A 21913-nucleotide genomic window follows, 5' to 3' on the forward strand; every position below is an offset into this window, starting at 1 on the left:
TACGCCACCAATTCATTCTTGAGAAAGATTTTTCAGATGCAAAATATGTAACTTTAAAGTTTTCTGAATTGTACCTATTTTTCAAGGCGTCCTTAAATGCAGATGGGCGCAATGTTGTTTCTTGACTAAAAATAATTAGTGAATATAAATAAAAAAATTTTGCGCTGACGAGCCGTAGCCTTTGGTGAAACAGTATCACTAGCGCAGCTCTTTGCATTTTACGGTCACACTAATATTAGATCATTTCATCTTGTGTGGGGTTTTCTTGCAACTATGTCTCATCTTGCATCCAACTTGAAAATTAAAAGAGAGAAATTTAGCTAAATTTGCAATCTTCATTGCATCCTTGAGAGATTCACATCTCTCTATCTTATAATAGATTCATAACTGCTAAAATAATAGTCAAGAAAACAATAAACTTCAGCAATATTTTATTTTTGAGAAATTATTTGTTAGACAATAAATGAAAGGGTAAATCAAATAAAAGTTATGAGTGAAAAATTGGATTGCGAAAAGTAAAGAAAATTATTATATTCCTCAACGATTAAAATCAATCAGCGCTAGAACGCTTTAGATTCTAGGAAACAATTTTACAGTGCACTCACCTTCTTCGTACATTTTATAAATTTCAAGTGAATTTGTTTATAATTACGGGAATAAAGTGAAATTATTTTTATTTATTTTCTAAAATTAACTACTTTATACTAAAAGACACTCTTAAATTTTGAAAATTTCTTTTTATATTTTCAGACATAATAAAATAAACCGACAAACAAAAAAGGACATAAAATTTGATGAATCATTCTACGAAAAATTGGACAACAATTCTTATAAATGTAAAAATTGTGATAGTACGTTTAAAACAATTCATACACTAAAAAGACATGCAAAAAAGCATGAAATAGCTGAATTAAAATATCCATGTACAATATGTACCAAAGTGTTCAGTGAACAATGTATGTTACGTAGTCATATTGTAACACATACATCAGATCGACCATTTGTATGTACGATATGCAATAAAAATTTTAAACGTAAAGGTGAATTAAAAAAACATAATTCAACACATATCGATGCGAAACATAAATGTTCATATTGTGATTATCATACAACGTTTAAATCAAATTTAGATATACACATCAAACGTTTACATACTCAAGATCAAACTTATAAATGTGAGCATTGCCCAAAAAAATATAACACAAAAAATGACTACGATCGTCATATAGCAGTGCATATAAATACAAAAAAGTATACATGTGATGTTTGTGATAAATCTTACCCTTACCATTCATCATATTTAATACATCGTCGTAAACATGATCCTGAATATATTGAGAAGATTTATCGATGTGAATATTGTACGTACTCAACGACACGCTCAACATATTTACGTTATCATATTACTTCACGTCATGAAGGGATTTGTGAAGTGTGCGATATTTGTGGGAAACAAGTAACCGTATCGTACTTAAAACGACATAAACAGTTACATACTAAAGTGAAACCGTTTAAATGTTCAACATGTTTTAAAAGTTTTTTAAAGAAAACATATTTATTGAATCATATGAAAACGCATAATGGTGTTAAACAGTACCAATGTAAAGATTGTGGACAATGTTTTACACAGAAAATTACTTTGCTTAAACATGAAGAACGTCATGAAAAACATCCTTCGTATACATGTAATATTTGTTTAAAAGTGTTTACATTAAAAAAATTATTAAAAACTCATGTTAAAACACATAAACCACTTTTGTGATTTATTAAATACAAGATTTTCAGTATTTTCCAATTTATCAGCAACAGAACTATTTCAACTCATCTAGAGAAAATTTTGTCTTCAAATAGTACATAAATAATCTAGAACTAATCGTCAAGACCAGAGTGATCAAGTTCTCCATTAAATTATTTCAGAAATTGAAGGAAATTATAGAGAATAAATCTTTATTCATTCTTTTATGAATGATTATTGTCATAATACTAGAAAAATTGAAAAATGAAGGAAATTAGAGGCATGCGGTCATGGAGGGAAGTTCTTCAGTGAAATTCCATGGAAAACTTTAAGTAAAATATTGGGCATCTAATGCAAGGACCTGGAAGTTCATATTCATTGTAATGCGTCTAAATGACTTCTTTTTACAGATAAACTGATTTCAAAATATAATTTAAAGGCAGTAATCTTAAGAGAATGCAAAGATTCATCGAGATACGCCAATGCTAAGCCACACATTTCTAAAATAAAATTTGTATAAGCTAAATAATTGAAAAAGTATGAAATGATTGATTTTTACGTAACTTCTCAATTGTATTGAACCGCAGTTTTTAATTCCAACAGTTTTTATTATCTAATAATATTAAGAAGAATAAAAACAATAAACAATGATTGTAATTTCTTCGTATAAACGTGAAATTTTCAGTTAAAAATTTCTCGAATAATTTTTTACTAATGATTGAAAATCAGTTTCATAAGCAAATTTTTATGAAGAGACTTGAATAAATTAAATTTGGTGTGAATAATATAAAATTTCTATTTTCATGGCTGCAATAAGCATACCATTGGATACCGTTTAGGGCCATTGGATAAACAAATGCCTCTTAGCTCATAGAGAAAAATTTAACTCATTTTATAATAATATTTATTAATTTTATAATTAAATAATTGTATGATAACTATGTCGTTTTTCCAATAAAAACGTAAATATATTTTTGAAAAATTTGATGTTTTAACTGTTGTTACCTTTTTTCAAATTATATTTTATCAACTACCAATTCTTTAGCAAGCAAAAATTAAAAATATTTAAACAATTTTAAAAATCAAATCAAATGTAATAATTCATGGAAATATTCTTATTTCAGAAATATGTACGGAAACTTCAAGAATATAAAAATAAAACAGGATCCTGGTGACTTTGAACCTATTGTAACTATTCTAGAATTGCCATTAAAGAAGAAACTAGAAAATGCGATAAACAAATTAAAAAATCATTTCGAATCTGAGGACGATGATGATGATTTAACATTAGCAAAATTAAAATTAACATCAGGTGGTAAGATACGAAAAAATTCAACATCAAAAACAAAATCAAGTCGAAAAAAAAATACTCCAAAAAAAGTTAACGTGAAAAAGTTAAATTCGGAAGCCGAGGAATATGATGATGAAGATGATGAAGAATATGTACCAGCTGCAAAAACTAAAAAATCGAAAAGTAAAACGAAAAAAGATAAAGATAAAGACAAAGATAAGGATAAGGATAAGGATAAAAATAAAGACGATATGTTACTAGATGATGTAAAAATTAAAGAAGAAGAATTCGATGATGATGAAGATGGCGGATATCAAAATCCATTTAATTACGGTTATGATCTACTGCCATCTTCTGGTAAGAAACGTAAACCATTCAATAAGAGTACAAAATCATCTTCATCAACAAAAGCAACCAAATCAAAATGGTCTTGTTTAATATGCTTAGCTGATTTGGCATCAAAAGATGCATTAATTTCTCATTATGCCATACATAAAAATGATCCAATTAAAGAAGAACAAGATATTTCAATGGATGGTAGTCGACCATCTGGAATGTTACTTGATAACGTATTACAATGTCAAATATGTGGACTAGTATTTGATACTGATAAAGATTTAAAGAAACATTCAGAAAGCCATGTGGATGAACATTTTCATTGTGACATATGTGATACAAGTTTTAAACGTGCATACGATTTTTCAGCTCATTCACGTACACATACCAGTGAACCTGCACTCAAATGTGATTTATGTGATTATGAAACAATTTATCAGAATGCGTTAAAAGTTCATTTACAACGGCATTCAGCAGATTATAAATACAAATGTGAAATTTGTAATAAAGGTTTCTTTATACAAAGTTGGTATGAAGAGCATAAAAACTTTCACACTGGTGCAAAACCATTTGTTTGTGATATATGTGAAAAACCATTTGCATATACACGATATTTAACAGCACATAAACGTAATTTACATCCAGAAAGTTATCGTGATGAACCAATTATTAATGAATGTGTCATATGTTGTAAACGTTTTGCACATGCAAAAAGTCTTATGTTACATATGCGTGGACATACTGGAGAGAATACCGTGTTATGTGATATATGCGGTAAACGATTGTCAAGTAATGAACATTTAAAATTCCATCGTCGAATACATACTGGTTACAAACCATACACTTGTGATGTATGTAGCAAAGGTTTTGCCAAAAAATGTAATTTAACGTTACATTTACGTGTGCATAGCGGTGAAAAACCGTATGTGTGTGATGTTTGTGGTAAATGTTTTTCGCAACGTTCAACACTTGTTATACATGAACGATATCATACCGGACAACGGCCATATATTTGTCATTTGTGTCATAAAGGATTTGTTGCAAAAGGTGTTCTTAGTATTCATTTAAAAAGTTGTAGTCGAAACACTATTATGAGCAACATAATGGAATAATTTTAAACTATATTAATTATAGTTACTTTCCAATGCTCTACTACTAGTTTTTTAAAATTGAAGTAAAATTTTTTGCATATAAACATTCATTATTAATTACACTTAAGTATTAATTAATTTAATGTAGACTGTAATAAAATAATAAAGTCATTTCGTAATGTTTCCATCAAAATTTATTATAATTCACTTATTTTATGGTGACATTGAGTTAAGTAACTCTTGTATATTCAGAAGAAATAAACTTTCTGCAAGTATGACTTTAAGAGAAGATTTATTTTGAATTAGATATAAGTAATTTTAAAGACTTTACGAAAATGCAGTATGCAGATATTTCTTCTATACACTTTGTATTTTATAAATTTATTATACCAATTTTTTTTCTCTTATAGAGAAATTCATTTCTTCTTCTTTTAAGAGTTTGTTTTATGATAAACAAAACACAATAATACAACAAAATTTTTAGTTTAACCTGGCATAAAATTTTATGAATATTATAATCTCTGAAAATTATAAAAATGTGATTTATAGCCAAACTATTCGATATATGTATAACTTCGAAACATTTTTGGTTTCTTTATTCAAGTGTTGCAATATTGGTATGCCAATTTCTTTTGATTTGTTCAAATGTTTAGAACTATTCAATATTTCTCAAAAGGGGATCGTTTTACTGACCTTGTAAGTATAGGTGGATAACATGATCCCATTGCATTTTTTTTTTACCAAACAGTTCAGATAAAATATGAATTGTTCTTTTACAATACATTTTACCTATTATAATTTTACACACAAAATAGGGATCATTTTAACGTATATAAAGGGAATCATTTTATCCACAACGACATATTTGGACATCGTCATAAAAACTGATCTTTCAATTTATTAGATGCCTATCAAAATGTTTTATAATATTATTAAAAGTCAACAGAAGCCAAGAGTAAAACAACCATACATTGTCTTATCATACACCAATCATAAGCAGTAAAATTAATATTTTTGCTACGAAACACAAAATAGCTTATACATCGCTAAGTCTCTATTGAACGATTAATTTGATCTCGTGGAAGCCATCTCTCGATAAATATACTAGATAGCTTTAACGGTTCACTTAAAATATCGAGGGATCATTATATAGCACTTTCCCCCATATATAATAAAAGTGGTTACAAAAACTTTGAAAGATAACTTTTTAGTATGATGTTATTAATTGATATTGTAAGAATATTTGGCTTATACTTAAATAACTCAAGCAAATTAAATATTTTGAACGAATATAAACCTTAACTTTGGAGCGATACAACTACTCTGTATATTTTGTATAGTTCCTTAGCTTTTCAAAGGTAGATGAAGCGATTAAAGCAATAAAACAAAATCGTTATATTTCCCAATTACAACAGAAACCATGAAACAAAATTTTTCTTTTTTAAAAATAAATGGTTTTATCTTAAAATACTTTTTTAAGTATTTTAATTATTATTTATTTTTGTGAGTAAAAGTTAAATTTAATTTAGAAACCGCAAAAAGAAATGTAAAAAATACTAACAAAAAACCTATAACGTGGCCAACGAGACCACTTCACGAATACACCCATGTACATAACAACAGGTATGCGATTGTGTGTGTGAGATTAAGCTTAAAAAATTTTGCTCTGCGCTAGCAATATGTGAGGCTAATGTGAAAATTCAATTTATCACTTGATTATAATATTTAACATATCTATACTGATAAAATTTTAAGAGACAAAATTAAGGTAGAGATGTATAAATCAAAATGTTAGTTTACTGATTGGGAACGCGTTCCCAGAAATGTCACTGATCGGTTGTAATTTTACTCATAGCCTATTAGATGTCTACCAGATGCTTGCCGGAGGCACCATCGTGCGTTCCCGAATATTCACGATATCATTTCGAACGTTTCAAATGTATATTTACTTTTGAGCAATTATTGGGCAAAAATTTGAATGTTGTTAATGTTCGTGACATCGTGAATACTTGGGGAAATATATTGTTATACGTATTTAATGAATATGGGGATAGTGAGTGTATAACATAAAAAAATTTTATCTTAAGTATCGATCTGTACGGTTAGTTAATATTTTCAATCGTTTTCTGTACGATTCAAAACTCTTACGTTTCAGAAGCATCAATGTTTAAAATTATGATATAAAAACACAATGATAAAGGAACTAATTTTTATGGTATATCCCTTATTTCAGAATTTTAATCAAAGAAGAAGATATAGAAGTACAAATAAAACAAGAAGAATGTGACGAATTTACACCACCTGAGGATCATATCAATAATTGTGAATATTGTCCGAAATCATTCTCAACAAAAACTCAATTAATGTCACATATGCTATGTCATACAACTGATAGACCACATAAATGTGATGTATGCAACAAAACATACAAACGAATTAGTCAACTGAATATACATAAACGTATTCACGATAAAAATCGTGAAAAGTTTATTTGTAGCACGTGTCTTAGAGAATTCACAAGTAAACAATATCTTGATGAACATGAAAAACAACATAAGGGTATCACACATAATTGTGATCAATGTGATCAAACATTCAAAAGTAAATATCAATTAAAACATCATGTAGATGCAAAACATAATTTTATACGATATCAATGTGGAAAATGCACAAAATCATTTCTTACAAAAGATAATCTCTTACGACATTCACGTACACACGATCCAAATTATGTGGCAGAGGTTTTAACATGTGAAGTGTGTGGAAAAACATGTACATCACGAACCGATTATTGTAGACATGTTCGATCGCATGAAGGATTTTCTTGCGATCAATGTGGACAGATATTTAAATATGCAGAACGATTAAAGTATCATATGTATACACATACTGGAGAAAAACCATATGCGTGTACATATTGTGAGAAACGTTTTCGATTGAAAGAATATTTAACGGAACATTTACGAACACATACGAAAGAGCGACCATTTGTGTGCTCGGATTGTGGTAAAGGATTTACGCAACGGAGTTCAATGAAAATTCATATGCGATCGCATACTGGAGAACGCCCTTTTGCCTGTACGTTATGTACTGAAGCTTTTATTAGTAAACATCGACTTTCATTGCATTTGAATAAAACACATTGTTTGACTAAATAGTGAGCAACTTTAGCAAAATAAGTAATTACTTTTAAAATTATTTTTTCTTGATTTTGTCTTTAAACAATATAGTCCAATAAAATATTTAAACTATTATCAAAACGGAAGCATGCATTTTTGAATATAAATTCGTCTTGACATTAATTTGAAGCATACATAATTAAAAATTATTGGATTCTTTTAAGGGGGTAGAAAAACATTGAATACCACCAAAATCACTTTTTTGAATATATCTAGAATACGAAGACATGGAAAAAAAGTTTAAAATAAAAAATGTAGATATCAAAATTTTCTATAAAATCATTTCTAATCATTTTTGACGCATTTGCAATAGAAATTTTTTTCCATATTTTCGTATATTTTCGAAATATTTTCAAAAAAGTTATTTTGGAGGTAGTTTTTAATGTTTTTCTACCCGCTTAATAGAATTCAATATTTTTTAACTATGTATACTTCTTTATGCCAAAACGACCTTATCTTCAAAAATGGTTCCGTTTTGAGGGTAGTTTAAATCTTCATTTTATTGGACTAATATTTTATTTTAAAATATAATGCTTTTCCGGGACATGGGAGTATCCTTGCTAAGTCTCTAATTCTTTATAAGGATCTATTTACTGTACTTTCCATATTTCGAAATAACAAATTTCTAAATAAGAGCCATTGAGTTAAAGTTTCACTTTTTCGCCACATATAATATTAAAAGTTTAAGGTACTTGCAGACCCACAATTACCACTTGAAAGATAATAAGAATGATATACTTGACCTTAAATAAGATCTCAGAACTTTTTACTGTAAATGATCCATGACATTTAGCATTTTTTAAATGAATTGTTATTTATGAAAATATAAATCGTGAAAAATTTTTGTTGACTTAACCAATTTAAGCAAAAACGATTTTTATGGTATTTATTACTTTTATTACTTTCGATACTAACTAAAGATAAATAGATAGAAATCATCAAGTTAAATGCAAATTAATGTCAGCGGACATTGATTGTATTCAATGCTCGTTTATTAGGATTGTGTTTTATATTGTGTTAAATAGATCTGCTGCCGTGTTTTTGAATCGACGAATTACTACGATTTGATATGCCTCACATTAACATGTGAATGAAACTAGAATTTCATTCTCCTGAAAAAAATAATTTCTTATATTCGATAACTAAAGTAACAGAATATTTACAATCATTTGGTACTCCCATAAATTGGTGAATGACAATATTCAACAAAAATGAAGTTATTTAAATTGCATTTATGAATTAGTTTTTAGCCTTTAATAGTTTGTTCAATAACGAACGTTTGTTTAATATCGTATTATACTAAAATGATAATTAATTTATCTAAATTAGAATATTTTTATAGTAAAAATAAATATCGCTATTCTATTATTGTATCGTTACACTCATTTATACATTGAAAAAATATATTAAAGGTAAGTATAAGTAATTAAATTTTGTATTTATAATTATAAATTTGAACAATTAAAAATGGTACTTTACAGTCTGGATGTCTGTTAGCATATGTTGTTAATAATAAATAAATCTTTCGTGTAAAGGATCCTGCACAAAGCCGATGTAAAAAAATTTATCAAGATTCTTGTCTCCTATTTCTAAACATCAATCTGAATTATTTATTCAGTTAATATAAAAGCAAATTCGGTGTTTGTAGAATGCTTACCACCGGCAAACGTAGAACGTATGATACAGAATGATATCGTAAGTATTCAGATACTTCGTTGATAGATGAGTAGAGATTAAGAGCCAATAATTATGCTATTGATCATAGACATACGCTGTGTCTGTTAAACAAATCCCATATTTTATCGGGATATTCTTGTATTATTAAACAAATCATGAGAATATAAGATTTTTCATGCTTATAGAAGGTAAAGTAGTCGAGGTAATGAGTAATTAAAAATAAGCAAACTATACAAACAAATAGTAAGTAAAACGTGCGAAGTTTGAATCTAAAAAATAAGGTAAGTAAAAAGTCCTAAAAAGGTAAGTCCAATTTTAATTTACCAGTTTATTTAGTGAGCTGTGACCAATCACATAACTGAAGATTTTTGTTTCAAAGAAAACAAACTAGTGTGAAAATCGCGAAATCGATTTTTATAATTCACAAATTCTGGAACTTAAAATATAATGTGAAGAAAGTTAAGAATGCTTGAAAATAAAATAACAGTTTGATACAGGTCAAGCGGTTTTTACCTATCTTTTAAAATTTATTTATTCACGATTTTAATAGATATAAAATATAATTAATTTATTATTTAGACTTACATTTCGCTAAATATCGATATTTCGATTGTAACGCAATCATCGTCAGTAGCTAAATTTATTCATATAACATTAAGTTAGAAATAGCTATGTAAAACATTTCCGAAAATCACAGTAACACAAAAATAAAAATACGATTATTTGGCGATCTTCTGATAATTTTGTATTTTTGTAAGTGTATATTGTAATTTTTGATAATGTTTTACATATATTTATTTTTAACTTTGTAAAGAATGTTTGTAATGTTATATGCCTAAATTTAGCTACTGGCGATGATTGCGTTAAAATCGAAATATCGATATTTAGCGAAATGTAAGTCTGCTTAATTACTTTTTTTAAATAAAATTTCTTAATATAGAATTTTATTTCGAGTATCGTGGTATTTATTTCAGTAACTAAATTTATTATATAATACCAGTGTAAATGTAAAATATTAAACACTTAATAAATAAAAGAAATATTGAAACGAATCAAGTTTGAGTACCGGTGCTCATGTCCAGTTTTCAAACGCACGATCACAATTTTAATAATTTCACTATTTTGCATTCCTGTATTTCCTTTTTTTTGATTGCCAAGTCGTGTGTTTTAAAACAGAATGTGTGAATCGGTACTTTATTATTATTTAGATACACCTATATTTTTTATAATTCCTGAATTAAATTCCTGACTACAATGATCAATCGATATTCTCATACATAGTTGATAATTTTTTCACTTCGAAGACCTCCGAAATCTTTAATTTTTTTGTTACAAAATAATATTTAAAAAAATCTTTAGTTTTACTACTTTCTAAAAATATTAATTATTTTATTTCCTAAATTAAAACTTTTCAAATTAATATTTTTTTTATAAAGGTGCGTATTCTAGTATTTTTCGAAATCAAATTTGTGTACCGATATTAACTATTTTCACATAAAATTGCACTTCATCAACAACTGAGTCCTAAGCAAACAATAAAGTTAAATGTATAAACAATCAAATTTAGTAATTCATGGAAATATTCTTATTTCAGAAATATGTACGGAAACTACCAGAATATACGTATTAAACAGGAACCTGTTGATTTTGAACCTATTGTGACCATTCTAGAATTACCAGGAACGCATGGTAATAAATCACAGAATCAGCTATCCCAAAACACAAAAACCAAATCAAGACGTAAAAGAAATAATCCAAAAAAAGCGAAAAAATTCAACTTGGAAGTTAATGACAGCCACGATAATGTCGACATCAAGAAAGAAATAGTAGATAGCGAAAATGATTCATATCTAATGGAACCAGTTGTCAATGAATGTTCTATATGTTTTAAACGCTTTGCACATGCTAACAGTCTAAGGTTTCATATGCGTGGTCATACTGGTCAAAATGCTGTGGTATGTGATATTTGCGGGAAACAATTATCAAGTAAAGAAAAATTAAAACTACATCGGCGGATACATACTGGTTACAAACCATATACTTGTGATGTATGTAGCAAAGGTTTTGCCAAAAAATGTAATTTAACGTTACATTTACGTGTGCATAGCGGTGAAAAACCGTATGTGTGTGATATTTGTGGTAAATGTTTTTCGCAACGTTCAACACTTGTTATACATGAACGATATCATACCGGACAACGGCCATATATTTGTAATTTATGTCATAAAAGTTTTGTTGCAAAAGGTGTTCTTAGTATTCATATGAAAAGTTGCAGTCGAAACTCTAATTTGGATTTTAAAAGATGTTCTAATGAATTTTCTTATGGAAATTTGAATAACTAGAATGGGAATTATTTAGGAATAATTTTAATTGTTTGGTTTAAATTTATGCTAATCAATATTAGTTTCAAAGAAAAAGTCTTTTGCATAATTAAAAACATATTAATGAATAATATACACGTAATAATAAGATTACATCTGAGAATATATTATTATATTAAAATTAATCAATCAATGTAAACTGTAATCAAGGGAATATTAATTGTACTTCAATACCATTAGTTGTGAAATGATAAATTTAAACTTTTCTTCATGGCGCTTCATACTGTTTAAAATAAATCGATCATGTCATAATAAGCATAACTAGTACAAGAATCGTTTCTAAAGGTGCGCTTTCATGGTGACGCTTGACGCTAGCTTCTGGCATCAAAGATCACATGATATAATTTCGATCAGAATGCCATCTAGATGAAAAGCAATGATAAAGCTGAAAATATTTGAAAATATTTGAGCTTCAATTAATTAACGCTGGTATCATTTACTTGACGTTAAAAATGTTATACCGAACTGAATTACAATCGAAATTATCAAGTTTAAAATACTTCGGGCAGACAGTTGCGCTTGTTAGATATTATTAAATAATTGTTTATATAACTATTTGTTGTTGTTGATCGAAATAGGTTATTGAATAACATAGGTCGATAAGTCAATTTGACGCTTGACAATACAGTTTAACGCTTAGTTTTGACGCTGCTTTTTATCCAGATTGCACTTTGATCGAAATTATACCATGAAATCAAATTTGACGCTAGTGTCTACTAAGGTCTAAAAGAGCTGTGTTTTTATGCGGACGCTCGATGCTGAGTGTGAGCGTCAAGCGTCAAACTTTGATTTACATTTTCTTTTCCACTCCTACATAAATAACTTTTCTCAAAAGATAAAATAAATTAACAGATGCGACATGTAAGAAAAAATATATAATGGATATATGGGGTCTTTAGGATCCAATGGCTTATAGTGCTTGGTAACTGCAATTAGTTTGTTTGGAGTATGCCTAATTACCTCTCATAAATTTATTATATTTATCTACACTACAACGTACTGTAATTAAATTTTCTAACATATCCTGTCGTTACAAAAGGGGTTTATGACATTAGCTTGAACAAAATTGAACTATATTTTATTATGAATAAGTTTTTTACACTTGATTCTAAAATCAATATTTACAAGGACATGCAAGCGATAAATTAATAATTAAATTCGATTGAGGTTTCTGTACCCACATTATATTAGAATTCGATAAGACGAAACTCAAGAGCATAATCCAGATAATTATAGTGATTAAAATTCCACCGTGTATTTTAAAAAGATAATAATATGAAACATGACTGAGACATGTTATGTTTTGAAATTAAACTCATACAAAAATAATCTGTTATAAATGGACATTGGTTGTTACAGAAAACGACAGCTTGAGCTACTCAGATTTCTATTAAACCGCAAAAACAAGTGGTTTTACAACACTTTATATTTTAAAAAGTAAACGATTGTTGAAAAAATGCAGTATTTTATTAGTATTTCATCATACAAAAATATTTTGTTGGCTAAAAATGACGTATATTGTTAACGTCTTATTTGAAGTCTCCGTCTCTCCCTTAGAAATTTTATTATTCCAGTTTGGTTTAAAATAGTCTAATTTGATTTACTTAAAGTTGTAAAATGTAGAATAAAAAATTATTTTTAAAAAAATTATAAACTAACAGATTTACGAAATTCGAATTGTTGGAGGAGAATTATATATAGCTAAATTTTTTTGAGTCTTTAGGAGGGAGGCAGTTATCTATCTCTGCTCCTCCGCGGCGTCGCTGTTGGGTGCGACCAATCGACTACTCTAAACGAGTATCAATAACGATTTCTTTTTTGAAAAATAAAAGTCATTTATAGTTTTTGCGTGAATTATATTTTGTTACTGTTAAATAATAAATTGACTGTTTGATATGGGTCATAAGGTTATAGCTTTGGGAAAAAAAACAACACAGGAAATAAACTACAACAATATGCAATCAGGATATTTATATTAATGAAATAGTTTTAATGATGAGAATATGCGATTGATCATTTGTAAAGATAGTCCAGATAACAACTATTAAAAATATTTGATTATTATGAATAGATAAATTAAAATTAAGCAACCCACACACAAAAAAATGAGTTAGTTAAACACGTGTGAAGCTGTAATCTTAAAAGGTGAGGTAAGTAAAATTTCCTAAAAAGGTAAGTCCGATGTTCAATTATTGAAAACAAACACTCCTTTACTAAAATTTAAAAAACATTAGTTAAAAATTAAAAGTACGTAAAAATTTTTAATGTAGTATTTAGACCAAATAGTACAAACAAAACTTTTTAGTAAATTAAAAAGATTAATCAACTGTGAATAAGTTGTAGCAAATATGGATTATTTTGAGTATTATACAGGTAAGTCTATTATTTTTATCATTAATTAATGTTAGTATCTATTTTTTCTTTGATAATGGACGTTTAAAATATAGGGTGACCCATTTTACTCTCTATCTAACTTTCTTAAATAAAGCGTTTTCGGAAACTATGATTTTCAACGAACTTCTAAGACAAAAAGTTCCTTAGCGCAATCTAGTGATAATTTATAGGAAAATTTATCTCCTACAACTTTGCCTATTATAAAAATTTAATTTTTCATAATACTTGAGAAATTTTTAAAAATAAAAACGACAATTAGAAAAGTGTTATAATCGTTAACGTTAGATTGCAATATTCCTTCGTCATAGAATTTCGTAATGAATTCAAAGTTTCTGGGTAGTTTGGTGATTTAATGATATATCTCTACTTGATTCTAGAATATTCGGGAGTTTATCGAACCTTCTAGAATTTCCGAATTCCGAATATTCCAGAATTTTTTTAGACGTTTCATGTACCAATACTTATTTGCATGAATTTAGATTAGAGGATTTCTTCTAGAATATCCCATCAATTTTAGACTCTGATTGGTCGAATTAATCCCAACTACTTTTTGTTACGGGTATATAAGCAACCAGCACTGGTCGAATTGAATCAGTTCTTCTTTATACCGTCAGTGTGAAAACTTAGATTCGTAAATGTTCTCGAATATTCGAATAGCAAGTGATGAAATAAAACAATAGTGAAAAAATATATAAATAATTAAGCGGTCCCTGATAAAGGCTGGTAACATGTATTTCATCTATTTTTCGAATAATATATAATTGTATGGCATTGAAAACAATGAAAGATGGTATCAAGGTCCGTAGACAAAGTATTGGATAGAGAGAGGTTTTTTCATGCTATTAAACCTAAACATGGTGATTGTTCTAGCCGTGAGTTGAAGCAGAAGTCTATGGTAAGACTAAGTACAAGATACTCATAGAGGTAATACCACAGAGCTGCATAGACATTGGAAACGCAATAAGTGAATTCTTAGCCGCAGTGAGAGAGGTAGATAGAGGCAGTATAAAAATAAATTGTAGGCGTATTATAGGGACAAGACAGCTATACGGGCCTACTTTATCCTTCTCTCTTCAGCTATACTTGTCTACTTTATCTGTTCTTTCTCTACTGCGATCAACCGTTTTGTAACGACTTGTATTATATCTATGAAGATACATCATGTCAATAGATTTTTCTGTTTGAATTCAAAATGGCGGCCTGTAATGACCTTACTATCTTTCTCTGTTCAACACATCTAGGGACTTTGAATAAGTCTGGCTAGAAATGCACCGATATTCTTTGAAGTTTCCATTTAGAATTATAGAATATTATATAGATTGGATTAGTATGATTAACAGGCAAGTGAACTAGCCGATTTTAATTCGGTTTATTGTCATTTGTGTACCTGTGTACTATTTCTCCTTTTTGCTTACATAGCTCTTCGCTTACATTAACTATACTTTTACACACTTACCCCCAGAAATCATTTGCTGTGCTCTAGCTGAAGTAATAGAGAGAATAGTGAATTATTTCACCCTTCGATTCCGACAAAGGATTCTTTTGGAAATGTTTGGCTCATATTTCTCGTACATTCTGTACACAAAAACAGTGTGCGGTCCGGTCCATATTATATAATTATGTCGATGCTTTTTAAGTCTAAACTCTCTGATTCTTAAGGAATGATTTTTTTCGTTTTAAAATCATCACAAAATCGTTTTAATCAATCGCAAAAAAATTGAGCAAATTTTCTTTACGATTATTTCCATTAAATTAAAATAAATGATAATTTGCATTTCAAAATAACATTTGATTAATATTTATTTATTTGAATTTGTAATCAAAGAAGAGTACATATGATGGAAGTAAACATTATTTAGTTAAATAATTCGTAACGATTTACTGATAAATAAATTGTATTTGGGAGGCATGGGGCCGTATTTATACACGCTAGGAACATTCAAGATTACTCTAGAACATCTAGAATGTGTTAGAAAAACGTATAGAAAACACTAGAAAATAAAACTGTACCTAGCTTCATACATGTTTTAGCAGTAGTTGACATAACACCGTATCGGCAAAACTTGCCTGTCAGTTGAGTGACCACGCAGTTCACAGTGAACAAGTATTTGATATTTAAAAAAAATAAATAAACAATCTATTTTCTAAATTAAATATTGTGTATGGCATAGATAAAAATAGTGAATACAAACTGGCTAATCCACCGACAATACCGTTGCCCTTCACGGATAACTGGAATACTATGGAGGTCGAACCAACCTATGATCCGGGACCAAGTACTTTAAGCGGTGGTGGTATGTTTTGTTTTGGTCTCAACAACAATATCAATAATCAAATTGGACAACTTTCATTACAGGAAAATAATACTCCTGGTAGTGACAATTATCGTGTATTTGTGTTATTTTTCTTTATCTTTTTTAAAATTTTATTTCACATCTGTTTTACTGATTTTAATTTTATTTTTTTAAATGAGTGTGATAGTTCAAATTAATTCCAAGACTAAAATCAGTTAGTTTTGTTGATTCGAATCATCTATTAAAATTAATTGAAGCCGCTTTTATTAAATTTTTAATTCACGATTTCTGTTACTCGTAGTTTTCAGCTTTTTATTAACAATTAACACATATTTAATAGGCTGATAAACGTACTATAATTTTACAATATTTTAATTCGATATTTAAATTTTCCATGAAAAATTATTCAATATTCGATATCTATTTATGGTAAACATTTATCCAATATTACATAATTGGCCTGTTAAATTGTTATGCATGGTTTATTTAATTTAGAAATAAATTTTAGTGTCTATTCGATTTTTCTATTAAAAACTACTTTACAAACGTAAGGACGCAAAACGTCCTCTAATTGGCGCTATTTGAACAACTATTAAATGTCTTGAGAATTTCAATCATGCAAATGTAATAAATCTTCCATTTCACACTTGATTTGGTACATTCCATGAATTTGAGCCTTGTGCTAGTCACTAATCGCGACGATATCGAAGGAGTAAAGCTAACTAGAAACTTTCGCCGAGATTATTAAAAGTTAATGAATTCGAAATTTGATTTATACCATTACAGAAGTACACTAATCGATTTTAGTAGAATTGGACTGTTGTTTTTGTTTTTTTTAATATTCGAATAAAAGTTAATTTAATACATCCTCTATTTTCACTTTGTTGTTGTTTAATTTTATAAAACTTACACATAACAGCCCCCCCCCCCCCCAAAGTATACATTGGAAAGTTTACGTTGAAAAGAAAATTAAGCTCTACTTAGGTGTTTTTTTAAATATCGAGAAAAAAGCTTCAAATAAAAGTTATCAAGGTCAAAGGCGATACTTCTTACGCGGACATTAAATTCTTTCTAGGTTTTTAGGGAAAAAAGTTCACTCACTGTAGGTTGCTGAAACGCTTGTTTTCATAGGCATTTAGACTAGATATTTAATTTTTTTTTAAATTAGCTCTCGTAAGTGATTACATGGCCTACAACAACTCGTAATTAGTTCGAAATGTGGTTATGAGGCTGCATTAGAGTATCAAATAATACAATACGATTAAACGCAAAATTATAGTTCTTCAATTGTTCAAAAAATAAAGAAAGAAAAGGAGAACACGCTTCGGGGTTTCATGAATTAAATTTTTTATTTTCGTCTCTCAAGCGGCTTTCATTTTTTCAGATCTAAAAATACACAAATGCATTTCCTTAATCGATAATCTATGGGCTTAATTACAAACCAAAAATAATTTGACACAGATATTAAAGTTATTAATAGTTTTTACTTTCAACTCTCTCTCTTATAACGATATAAAATAACTATTTGTCTATGTAGTAAATTTTTTTTTTGTTTTGATATTTTTAGGACGATTGTCTTCATTGCCACAAATCGATGAAAGTCATTGTGAAGATTTAGATATGAAAGCAAAAGATCGATTAGTTCGATTATTGGACCAATTAGAATCACATGTAGAGCGTCTCAGAAAAGATGCTTGTCATTTGGAGGAGGAAAAAGATACGCTGTTATCAACATTAGATACACTACGAAATTCTGATTTATTACAAGACTTGACTGAAAGTAAGTATTTTTAATTTTTATAATTGTAATTTGTTTGGAAAAGTAAAATCTAGTTTAGAAAAAGTATTTTAAACAGAGCGATTGGAATTATTCAATGACTATTCACGACTCCAAAAAACTGAGGTGACCCCTACTGATTTAACTTTATGATAACCAGCTACTTAGTTCATTTTTACATCACTTGATAACTTTTATCCCAAATATGGGACATTCATTTTTCATTTTAAATGATGAAAATCACAAACTACGTACTTTAATGATAATGTTAACGTATGCTTTGTTTTGTTCCTCATTTTTCAACCATGCAACCATAATGTGCCACGACGAATCGTGGCGGGGTTGTACAGGGGTACAGCTATTATTTAATATAAAATATCGACTAGAATCATTATATGTACCATCTTATTATATGCGATTTGTGTTATTAAACTATTAATAGTCCAGAATCTTGCAAAGTTCTAGAAACAAACTTATTTCTTTCTCCAATGCAAGATTATCGTTACGATCATCTATCATTTATAAAAGAGGATGTACGATGAATCTTTTTCGAAAGTTTTTTTTAAATTTTATCTTATAATTACACACGATTTTATATTTTTAGATGAACAAGATGATATCCAACGATATGCTGATCGAATTTCTACACGATGTCAAACAGTGGTAGTATCGGTGACAACCAACAGAGATGTGAATCAAGAAGAAGCATTATTTCAAGTAAATCATTTAATTGATACATTAATAGTAAGTCTACGAATTGATCCGTCTGGAACTAAAGCACGATGCTTAGCTTTTATGAACGCTTGTTCTGAACATATTGTTGAAGGTGTAACAGATAAAAATTTTGAAACTGCATTACTTGGTTGTACTGTGGATGATCAAAAACGAATTAAAAAACGATTACAAGGATTACTTAGTTATATGGATAAATTAAATCTGATGTGAATTTATTTCTAAGATTTCGATATTAATTCTGAATTAAATTATCCTATTGAAAATCTATCGCTTATGAATTAAAGTGGAATTCTTTTTTTTTTACATATGGATTATAGCGATAACTATAAATAATCATCACAATATAAATCGTAATTAATTTTTTATATAATTCATTCAATGATAAAGTATAATTTAGCGTACTTTTGTTTTGAAAGAAATTCTAAGTTATTGCATACAGCCTGTAATCGATTTTTTTTTATTTCATTGTTAATAAATTTATTATATTAATAAGTATCACGATCGCTATTAATTTTTTTTTGTTATAATCTAAGTTATGGTCTTGGATACTAAGTAAGTCAAGAATATATTTAGGTATCTAGAATGTTATGCCAGAAAATAATAAAAATCGAGGAAAGTGTGACGCTACGCCACGATCATATTGTGCTATTTCGTAATGTTAAAATACAAAATATATGTATAAATATATACATTCATAATTAAAATTATTACGTCACACGATGTTTAACGAACAATTTTTCTTCGGGCGTCTTCGTTTTTCTTTTGAAAGTTATTTAAAACTGTATGTTACTTTGAAATTATTATGAAAAAATAAAAATAGTTTTGTTATAAAACTTACATGCGATCTTTCCATTTTTTTCAAAAAGAGATTTTGTTCAATAATTCTACTATCGTTTAAAAATCCATTTTTATTTTGACGACTCATTTGACAGAACACAATCAGCTTTGATTAAATACGAGCATCATGGAGATATTTCTCGGAAACAAAAACTTAAGCAGAAACAAGTTATCAAATTTATCGATATTTTTTTGACAGCATTTATTATAGGGTTTATATTTTAAATACTGTTGAAAAATGTAAAAATTTATACTTAAAATGTATTGTTAACAATTAAAATACTTCAAAAATCCTGTTAATTATTTTTGTCTTAAAAGAAAATTTATTTTGTTAAAATTTGGCTGTATAAAAAGATTTTACTCTTTTAAAATATAAAGCCTATAATAATAAATGAATGAAATTCGTGGCGTCAAAACTTTCCTAGTCCGTAGCAAATGTTGTTTTTACATTGAATATAAAATCATACTTATAAGATAGTTTGTTAATGTTTATTACTTCCAAGGTTGTTACACGGTGAATTGCGTGAAACTGATATTTTATCGAAATTAAAGTATTAAATTAAAAATACCGCAATGCAATTGTTTAGCAGATATAAAGCGCTACAACTCGCGTCAAAATGAACCAATAAGAAATGCTTCTAAATTCATTCAAAATTGTAAGTATATCAATATTTTCATTATTAACCTCGTTTAGCTATCGTTTCAAGTACAATTAAAGTAGCATTAAATAAGACTTTTTCTTTGACTAATCCTCATTGTATGATTAATTCTTATTAATTAACCATTCTCCTGTAAGGAACGGTAGTGTTAACACTATCGCATTCATCATAACGGTATATACAGATGTACGAAACCACCTAGTATTTTAATCGCTCTTATTTTCGGGACTTCATAAAAAATGAAACTCCTATTTTTGTAATCGACTCATTTAACGATAAAATAAACGAGTGTAATGTTGAAGTTATCGAAAAATCATTTACATTAAAATATTCAAGAATAAAACACAATAATTAACCAAGATATAAAGATAAAAAGTTACCTCAGCGACATTTGAAAGAGAGTTTAAGATAAAATGATTACAACGTTAATTAAGCGAATATAAAACAAAAAAATTTTCTTTTAATTAAAGTATTTACGGGTATGAATCACTCATCCGGTCACTGGGTGGCGGATGCTCGTAAAAACAATTTAAAAGCGTGTAATATACTATTTTCCCTAGCAAAATATCGAAAAGTGTTTACCACTTTGTATTCCTTTCTTCCTAAAAGTACGAGCGTAACCAAGAATAATCTTTCAAAATAATATTAGTTAATTAATTTCACGAAAATAAAATTTTTTTAATTTTTCGCGGACTATTTAAAATTATCCTTAAAAGTAAAATTTCATCCAAATTAGCCTGAAAATTTAGCTGTTCATGTGGCCTAGTGAAAATTGTGAACGATTTTTACGGAATAACTAATTGGTATACTTTCTAAATCGATATTTCTTACAAATATAAATTTAAAAATGGTCACAAGATCTGGCTTAAAATATGATAAAATCGAAGGAGGTAGAGTTGTACCTTGATTAATTGAAACTCCAAAATCGATAATGAAGATGTTGGTAACTCAGGAAATATTGCGGTGTTTTTACAGTGCGGAGACAATTTAATGAATCAAATTTTAAAAAAATTAAATCAATTGATTTATCATAATTTGATATAATGATAGATTTTCTTTTATTTAGAAATTTGAATATTTCATACAAACAAAATAAACTTATTTTTAACGTAGAATCAATAAAGACTAAAATCTCAAGACTTATGTATGAATTCAACTTTTCTAAATAAAGAATTTTGTGAAACACTAACTGACTGATATGAATGAACGTAGAGATACTAAAAAGTGGATAGAAGTAAATTTTGTATGATTAAAATTAAAAAAAGTACTTTTCACTTTTTGTATTTATTACTTTTAATATTTGTAATTGCTACAATAATTAAATGTCAAAATTATTTATATTTGGGAAAAAAAAAAAAAATTGCCTAGTTCGTTCATTTTAATATTTATTTTTATAGCAATGTTAATTGTAATTCAATTATATAATAAACAACATATTAATTATTACATATGTTTTCTTATTTACAAAAATAGGCTCTCAAAGTTAATAGTACTGGACTGCCGAATGTCCTTAAACGAGCTGGCGGA

The 21913-nt window shown here is 28.0% G+C and overlaps 3 protein-coding genes across 4 annotated transcripts in view; all 3 read left to right on the forward strand.

Moving 5' to 3' along the window:
- LOC123298081 (zinc finger protein 2-like) overlaps positions 1–4506 on the forward strand; it is a 90209-nt gene extending 85703 nt beyond the window's left edge. Inside the window, exon 4 of the mRNA XM_044879982.1 lies at positions 2860–4506. Within this exon, the coding sequence (XP_044735917.1) occupies positions 2860–4474 (1615 nt within the window). The 3' untranslated portion in view covers positions 4475–4506. The remainder of the gene's footprint in view (positions 1–2859) is intronic.
- A 1810-nt stretch (positions 4507–6316) lies between these two features.
- LOC123298780 (zinc finger protein OZF-like) lies at positions 6317–11651 on the forward strand. The gene is made up of 4 exons (XM_044880877.1): positions 6317–6348; positions 6687–7531; positions 9251–9327; positions 10944–11651. Exons 1-4 carry the CDS (start codon positions 6317–6319, stop codon positions 11649–11651), a joined length of 1662 nt encoding a protein of 553 aa, XP_044736812.1.
- Positions 11652–16084: 4433 nt separating this feature from the next.
- On the forward strand, positions 16085–19703 carry LOC123298098 (BAG family molecular chaperone regulator 2). 2 transcript variants are annotated; one of them, XM_044880002.1, is made up of 3 exons: positions 16085–16456; positions 17946–18158; positions 18760–19703. In XM_044880002.1, exons 1-3 carry the CDS (start codon positions 16327–16329, stop codon positions 19098–19100), a joined length of 684 nt encoding a protein of 227 aa, XP_044735937.1. In that variant the 5' UTR covers positions 16085–16326; the 3' UTR covers positions 19101–19703. The 2 variants fall into 2 exon arrangements, with proteins under 2 accessions (XP_044735937.1, XP_044735938.1); XM_044880003.1 differs by having other exon boundaries at positions 16090–16378; positions 18760–19698.
- The last annotated feature ends 2210 nt before the right edge of the window (positions 19704–21913 follow it).

This window comes from Chrysoperla carnea, chromosome 4 (assembly GCF_905475395.1).
Source record: "Chrysoperla carnea chromosome 4, inChrCarn1.1, whole genome shotgun sequence".
Classification (NCBI taxonomy): Eukaryota; Metazoa; Arthropoda; class Insecta; order Neuroptera; family Chrysopidae; genus Chrysoperla; species Chrysoperla carnea.

What these genes read in the sequence shown, in the direction of transcription:
- LOC123298780 (XM_044880877.1), top strand. Translation starts at nt 6,317, where the DNA reads ATGTCTACCAGATGCTTGCCGGAGGCACCATC. An exon ending in TGCTTGCCGGAGGCACCATC is followed by an intron (nt 6,349 to 6,686) that starts GTGCGTTCCCGA and finishes CCCTTATTTCAG; the next exon opens with AATTTTAATCAAAGAAGAAG. An exon ending in GTATGATACAGAATGATATC is followed by an intron (nt 9,328 to 10,943) that starts GTAAGTATTCAG and finishes CGTATTAAACAG; the next exon opens with GAACCTGTTGATTTTGAACC.
- LOC123298098 (XM_044880002.1), top strand. Translation starts at nt 16,327, where the DNA reads ATGGAGGTCGAACCAACCTATGATCCGGGACCAAGTACTTTAAGCGGT. An exon ending in ACAGGAAAATAATACTCCTG is followed by an intron (nt 16,457 to 17,945) that starts GTAGTGACAATT and finishes TGATATTTTTAG; the next exon opens with GACGATTGTCTTCATTGCCA. An exon ending in ATTACAAGACTTGACTGAAA is followed by an intron (nt 18,159 to 18,759) that starts GTAAGTATTTTT and finishes TTATATTTTTAG; the next exon opens with ATGAACAAGATGATATCCAA.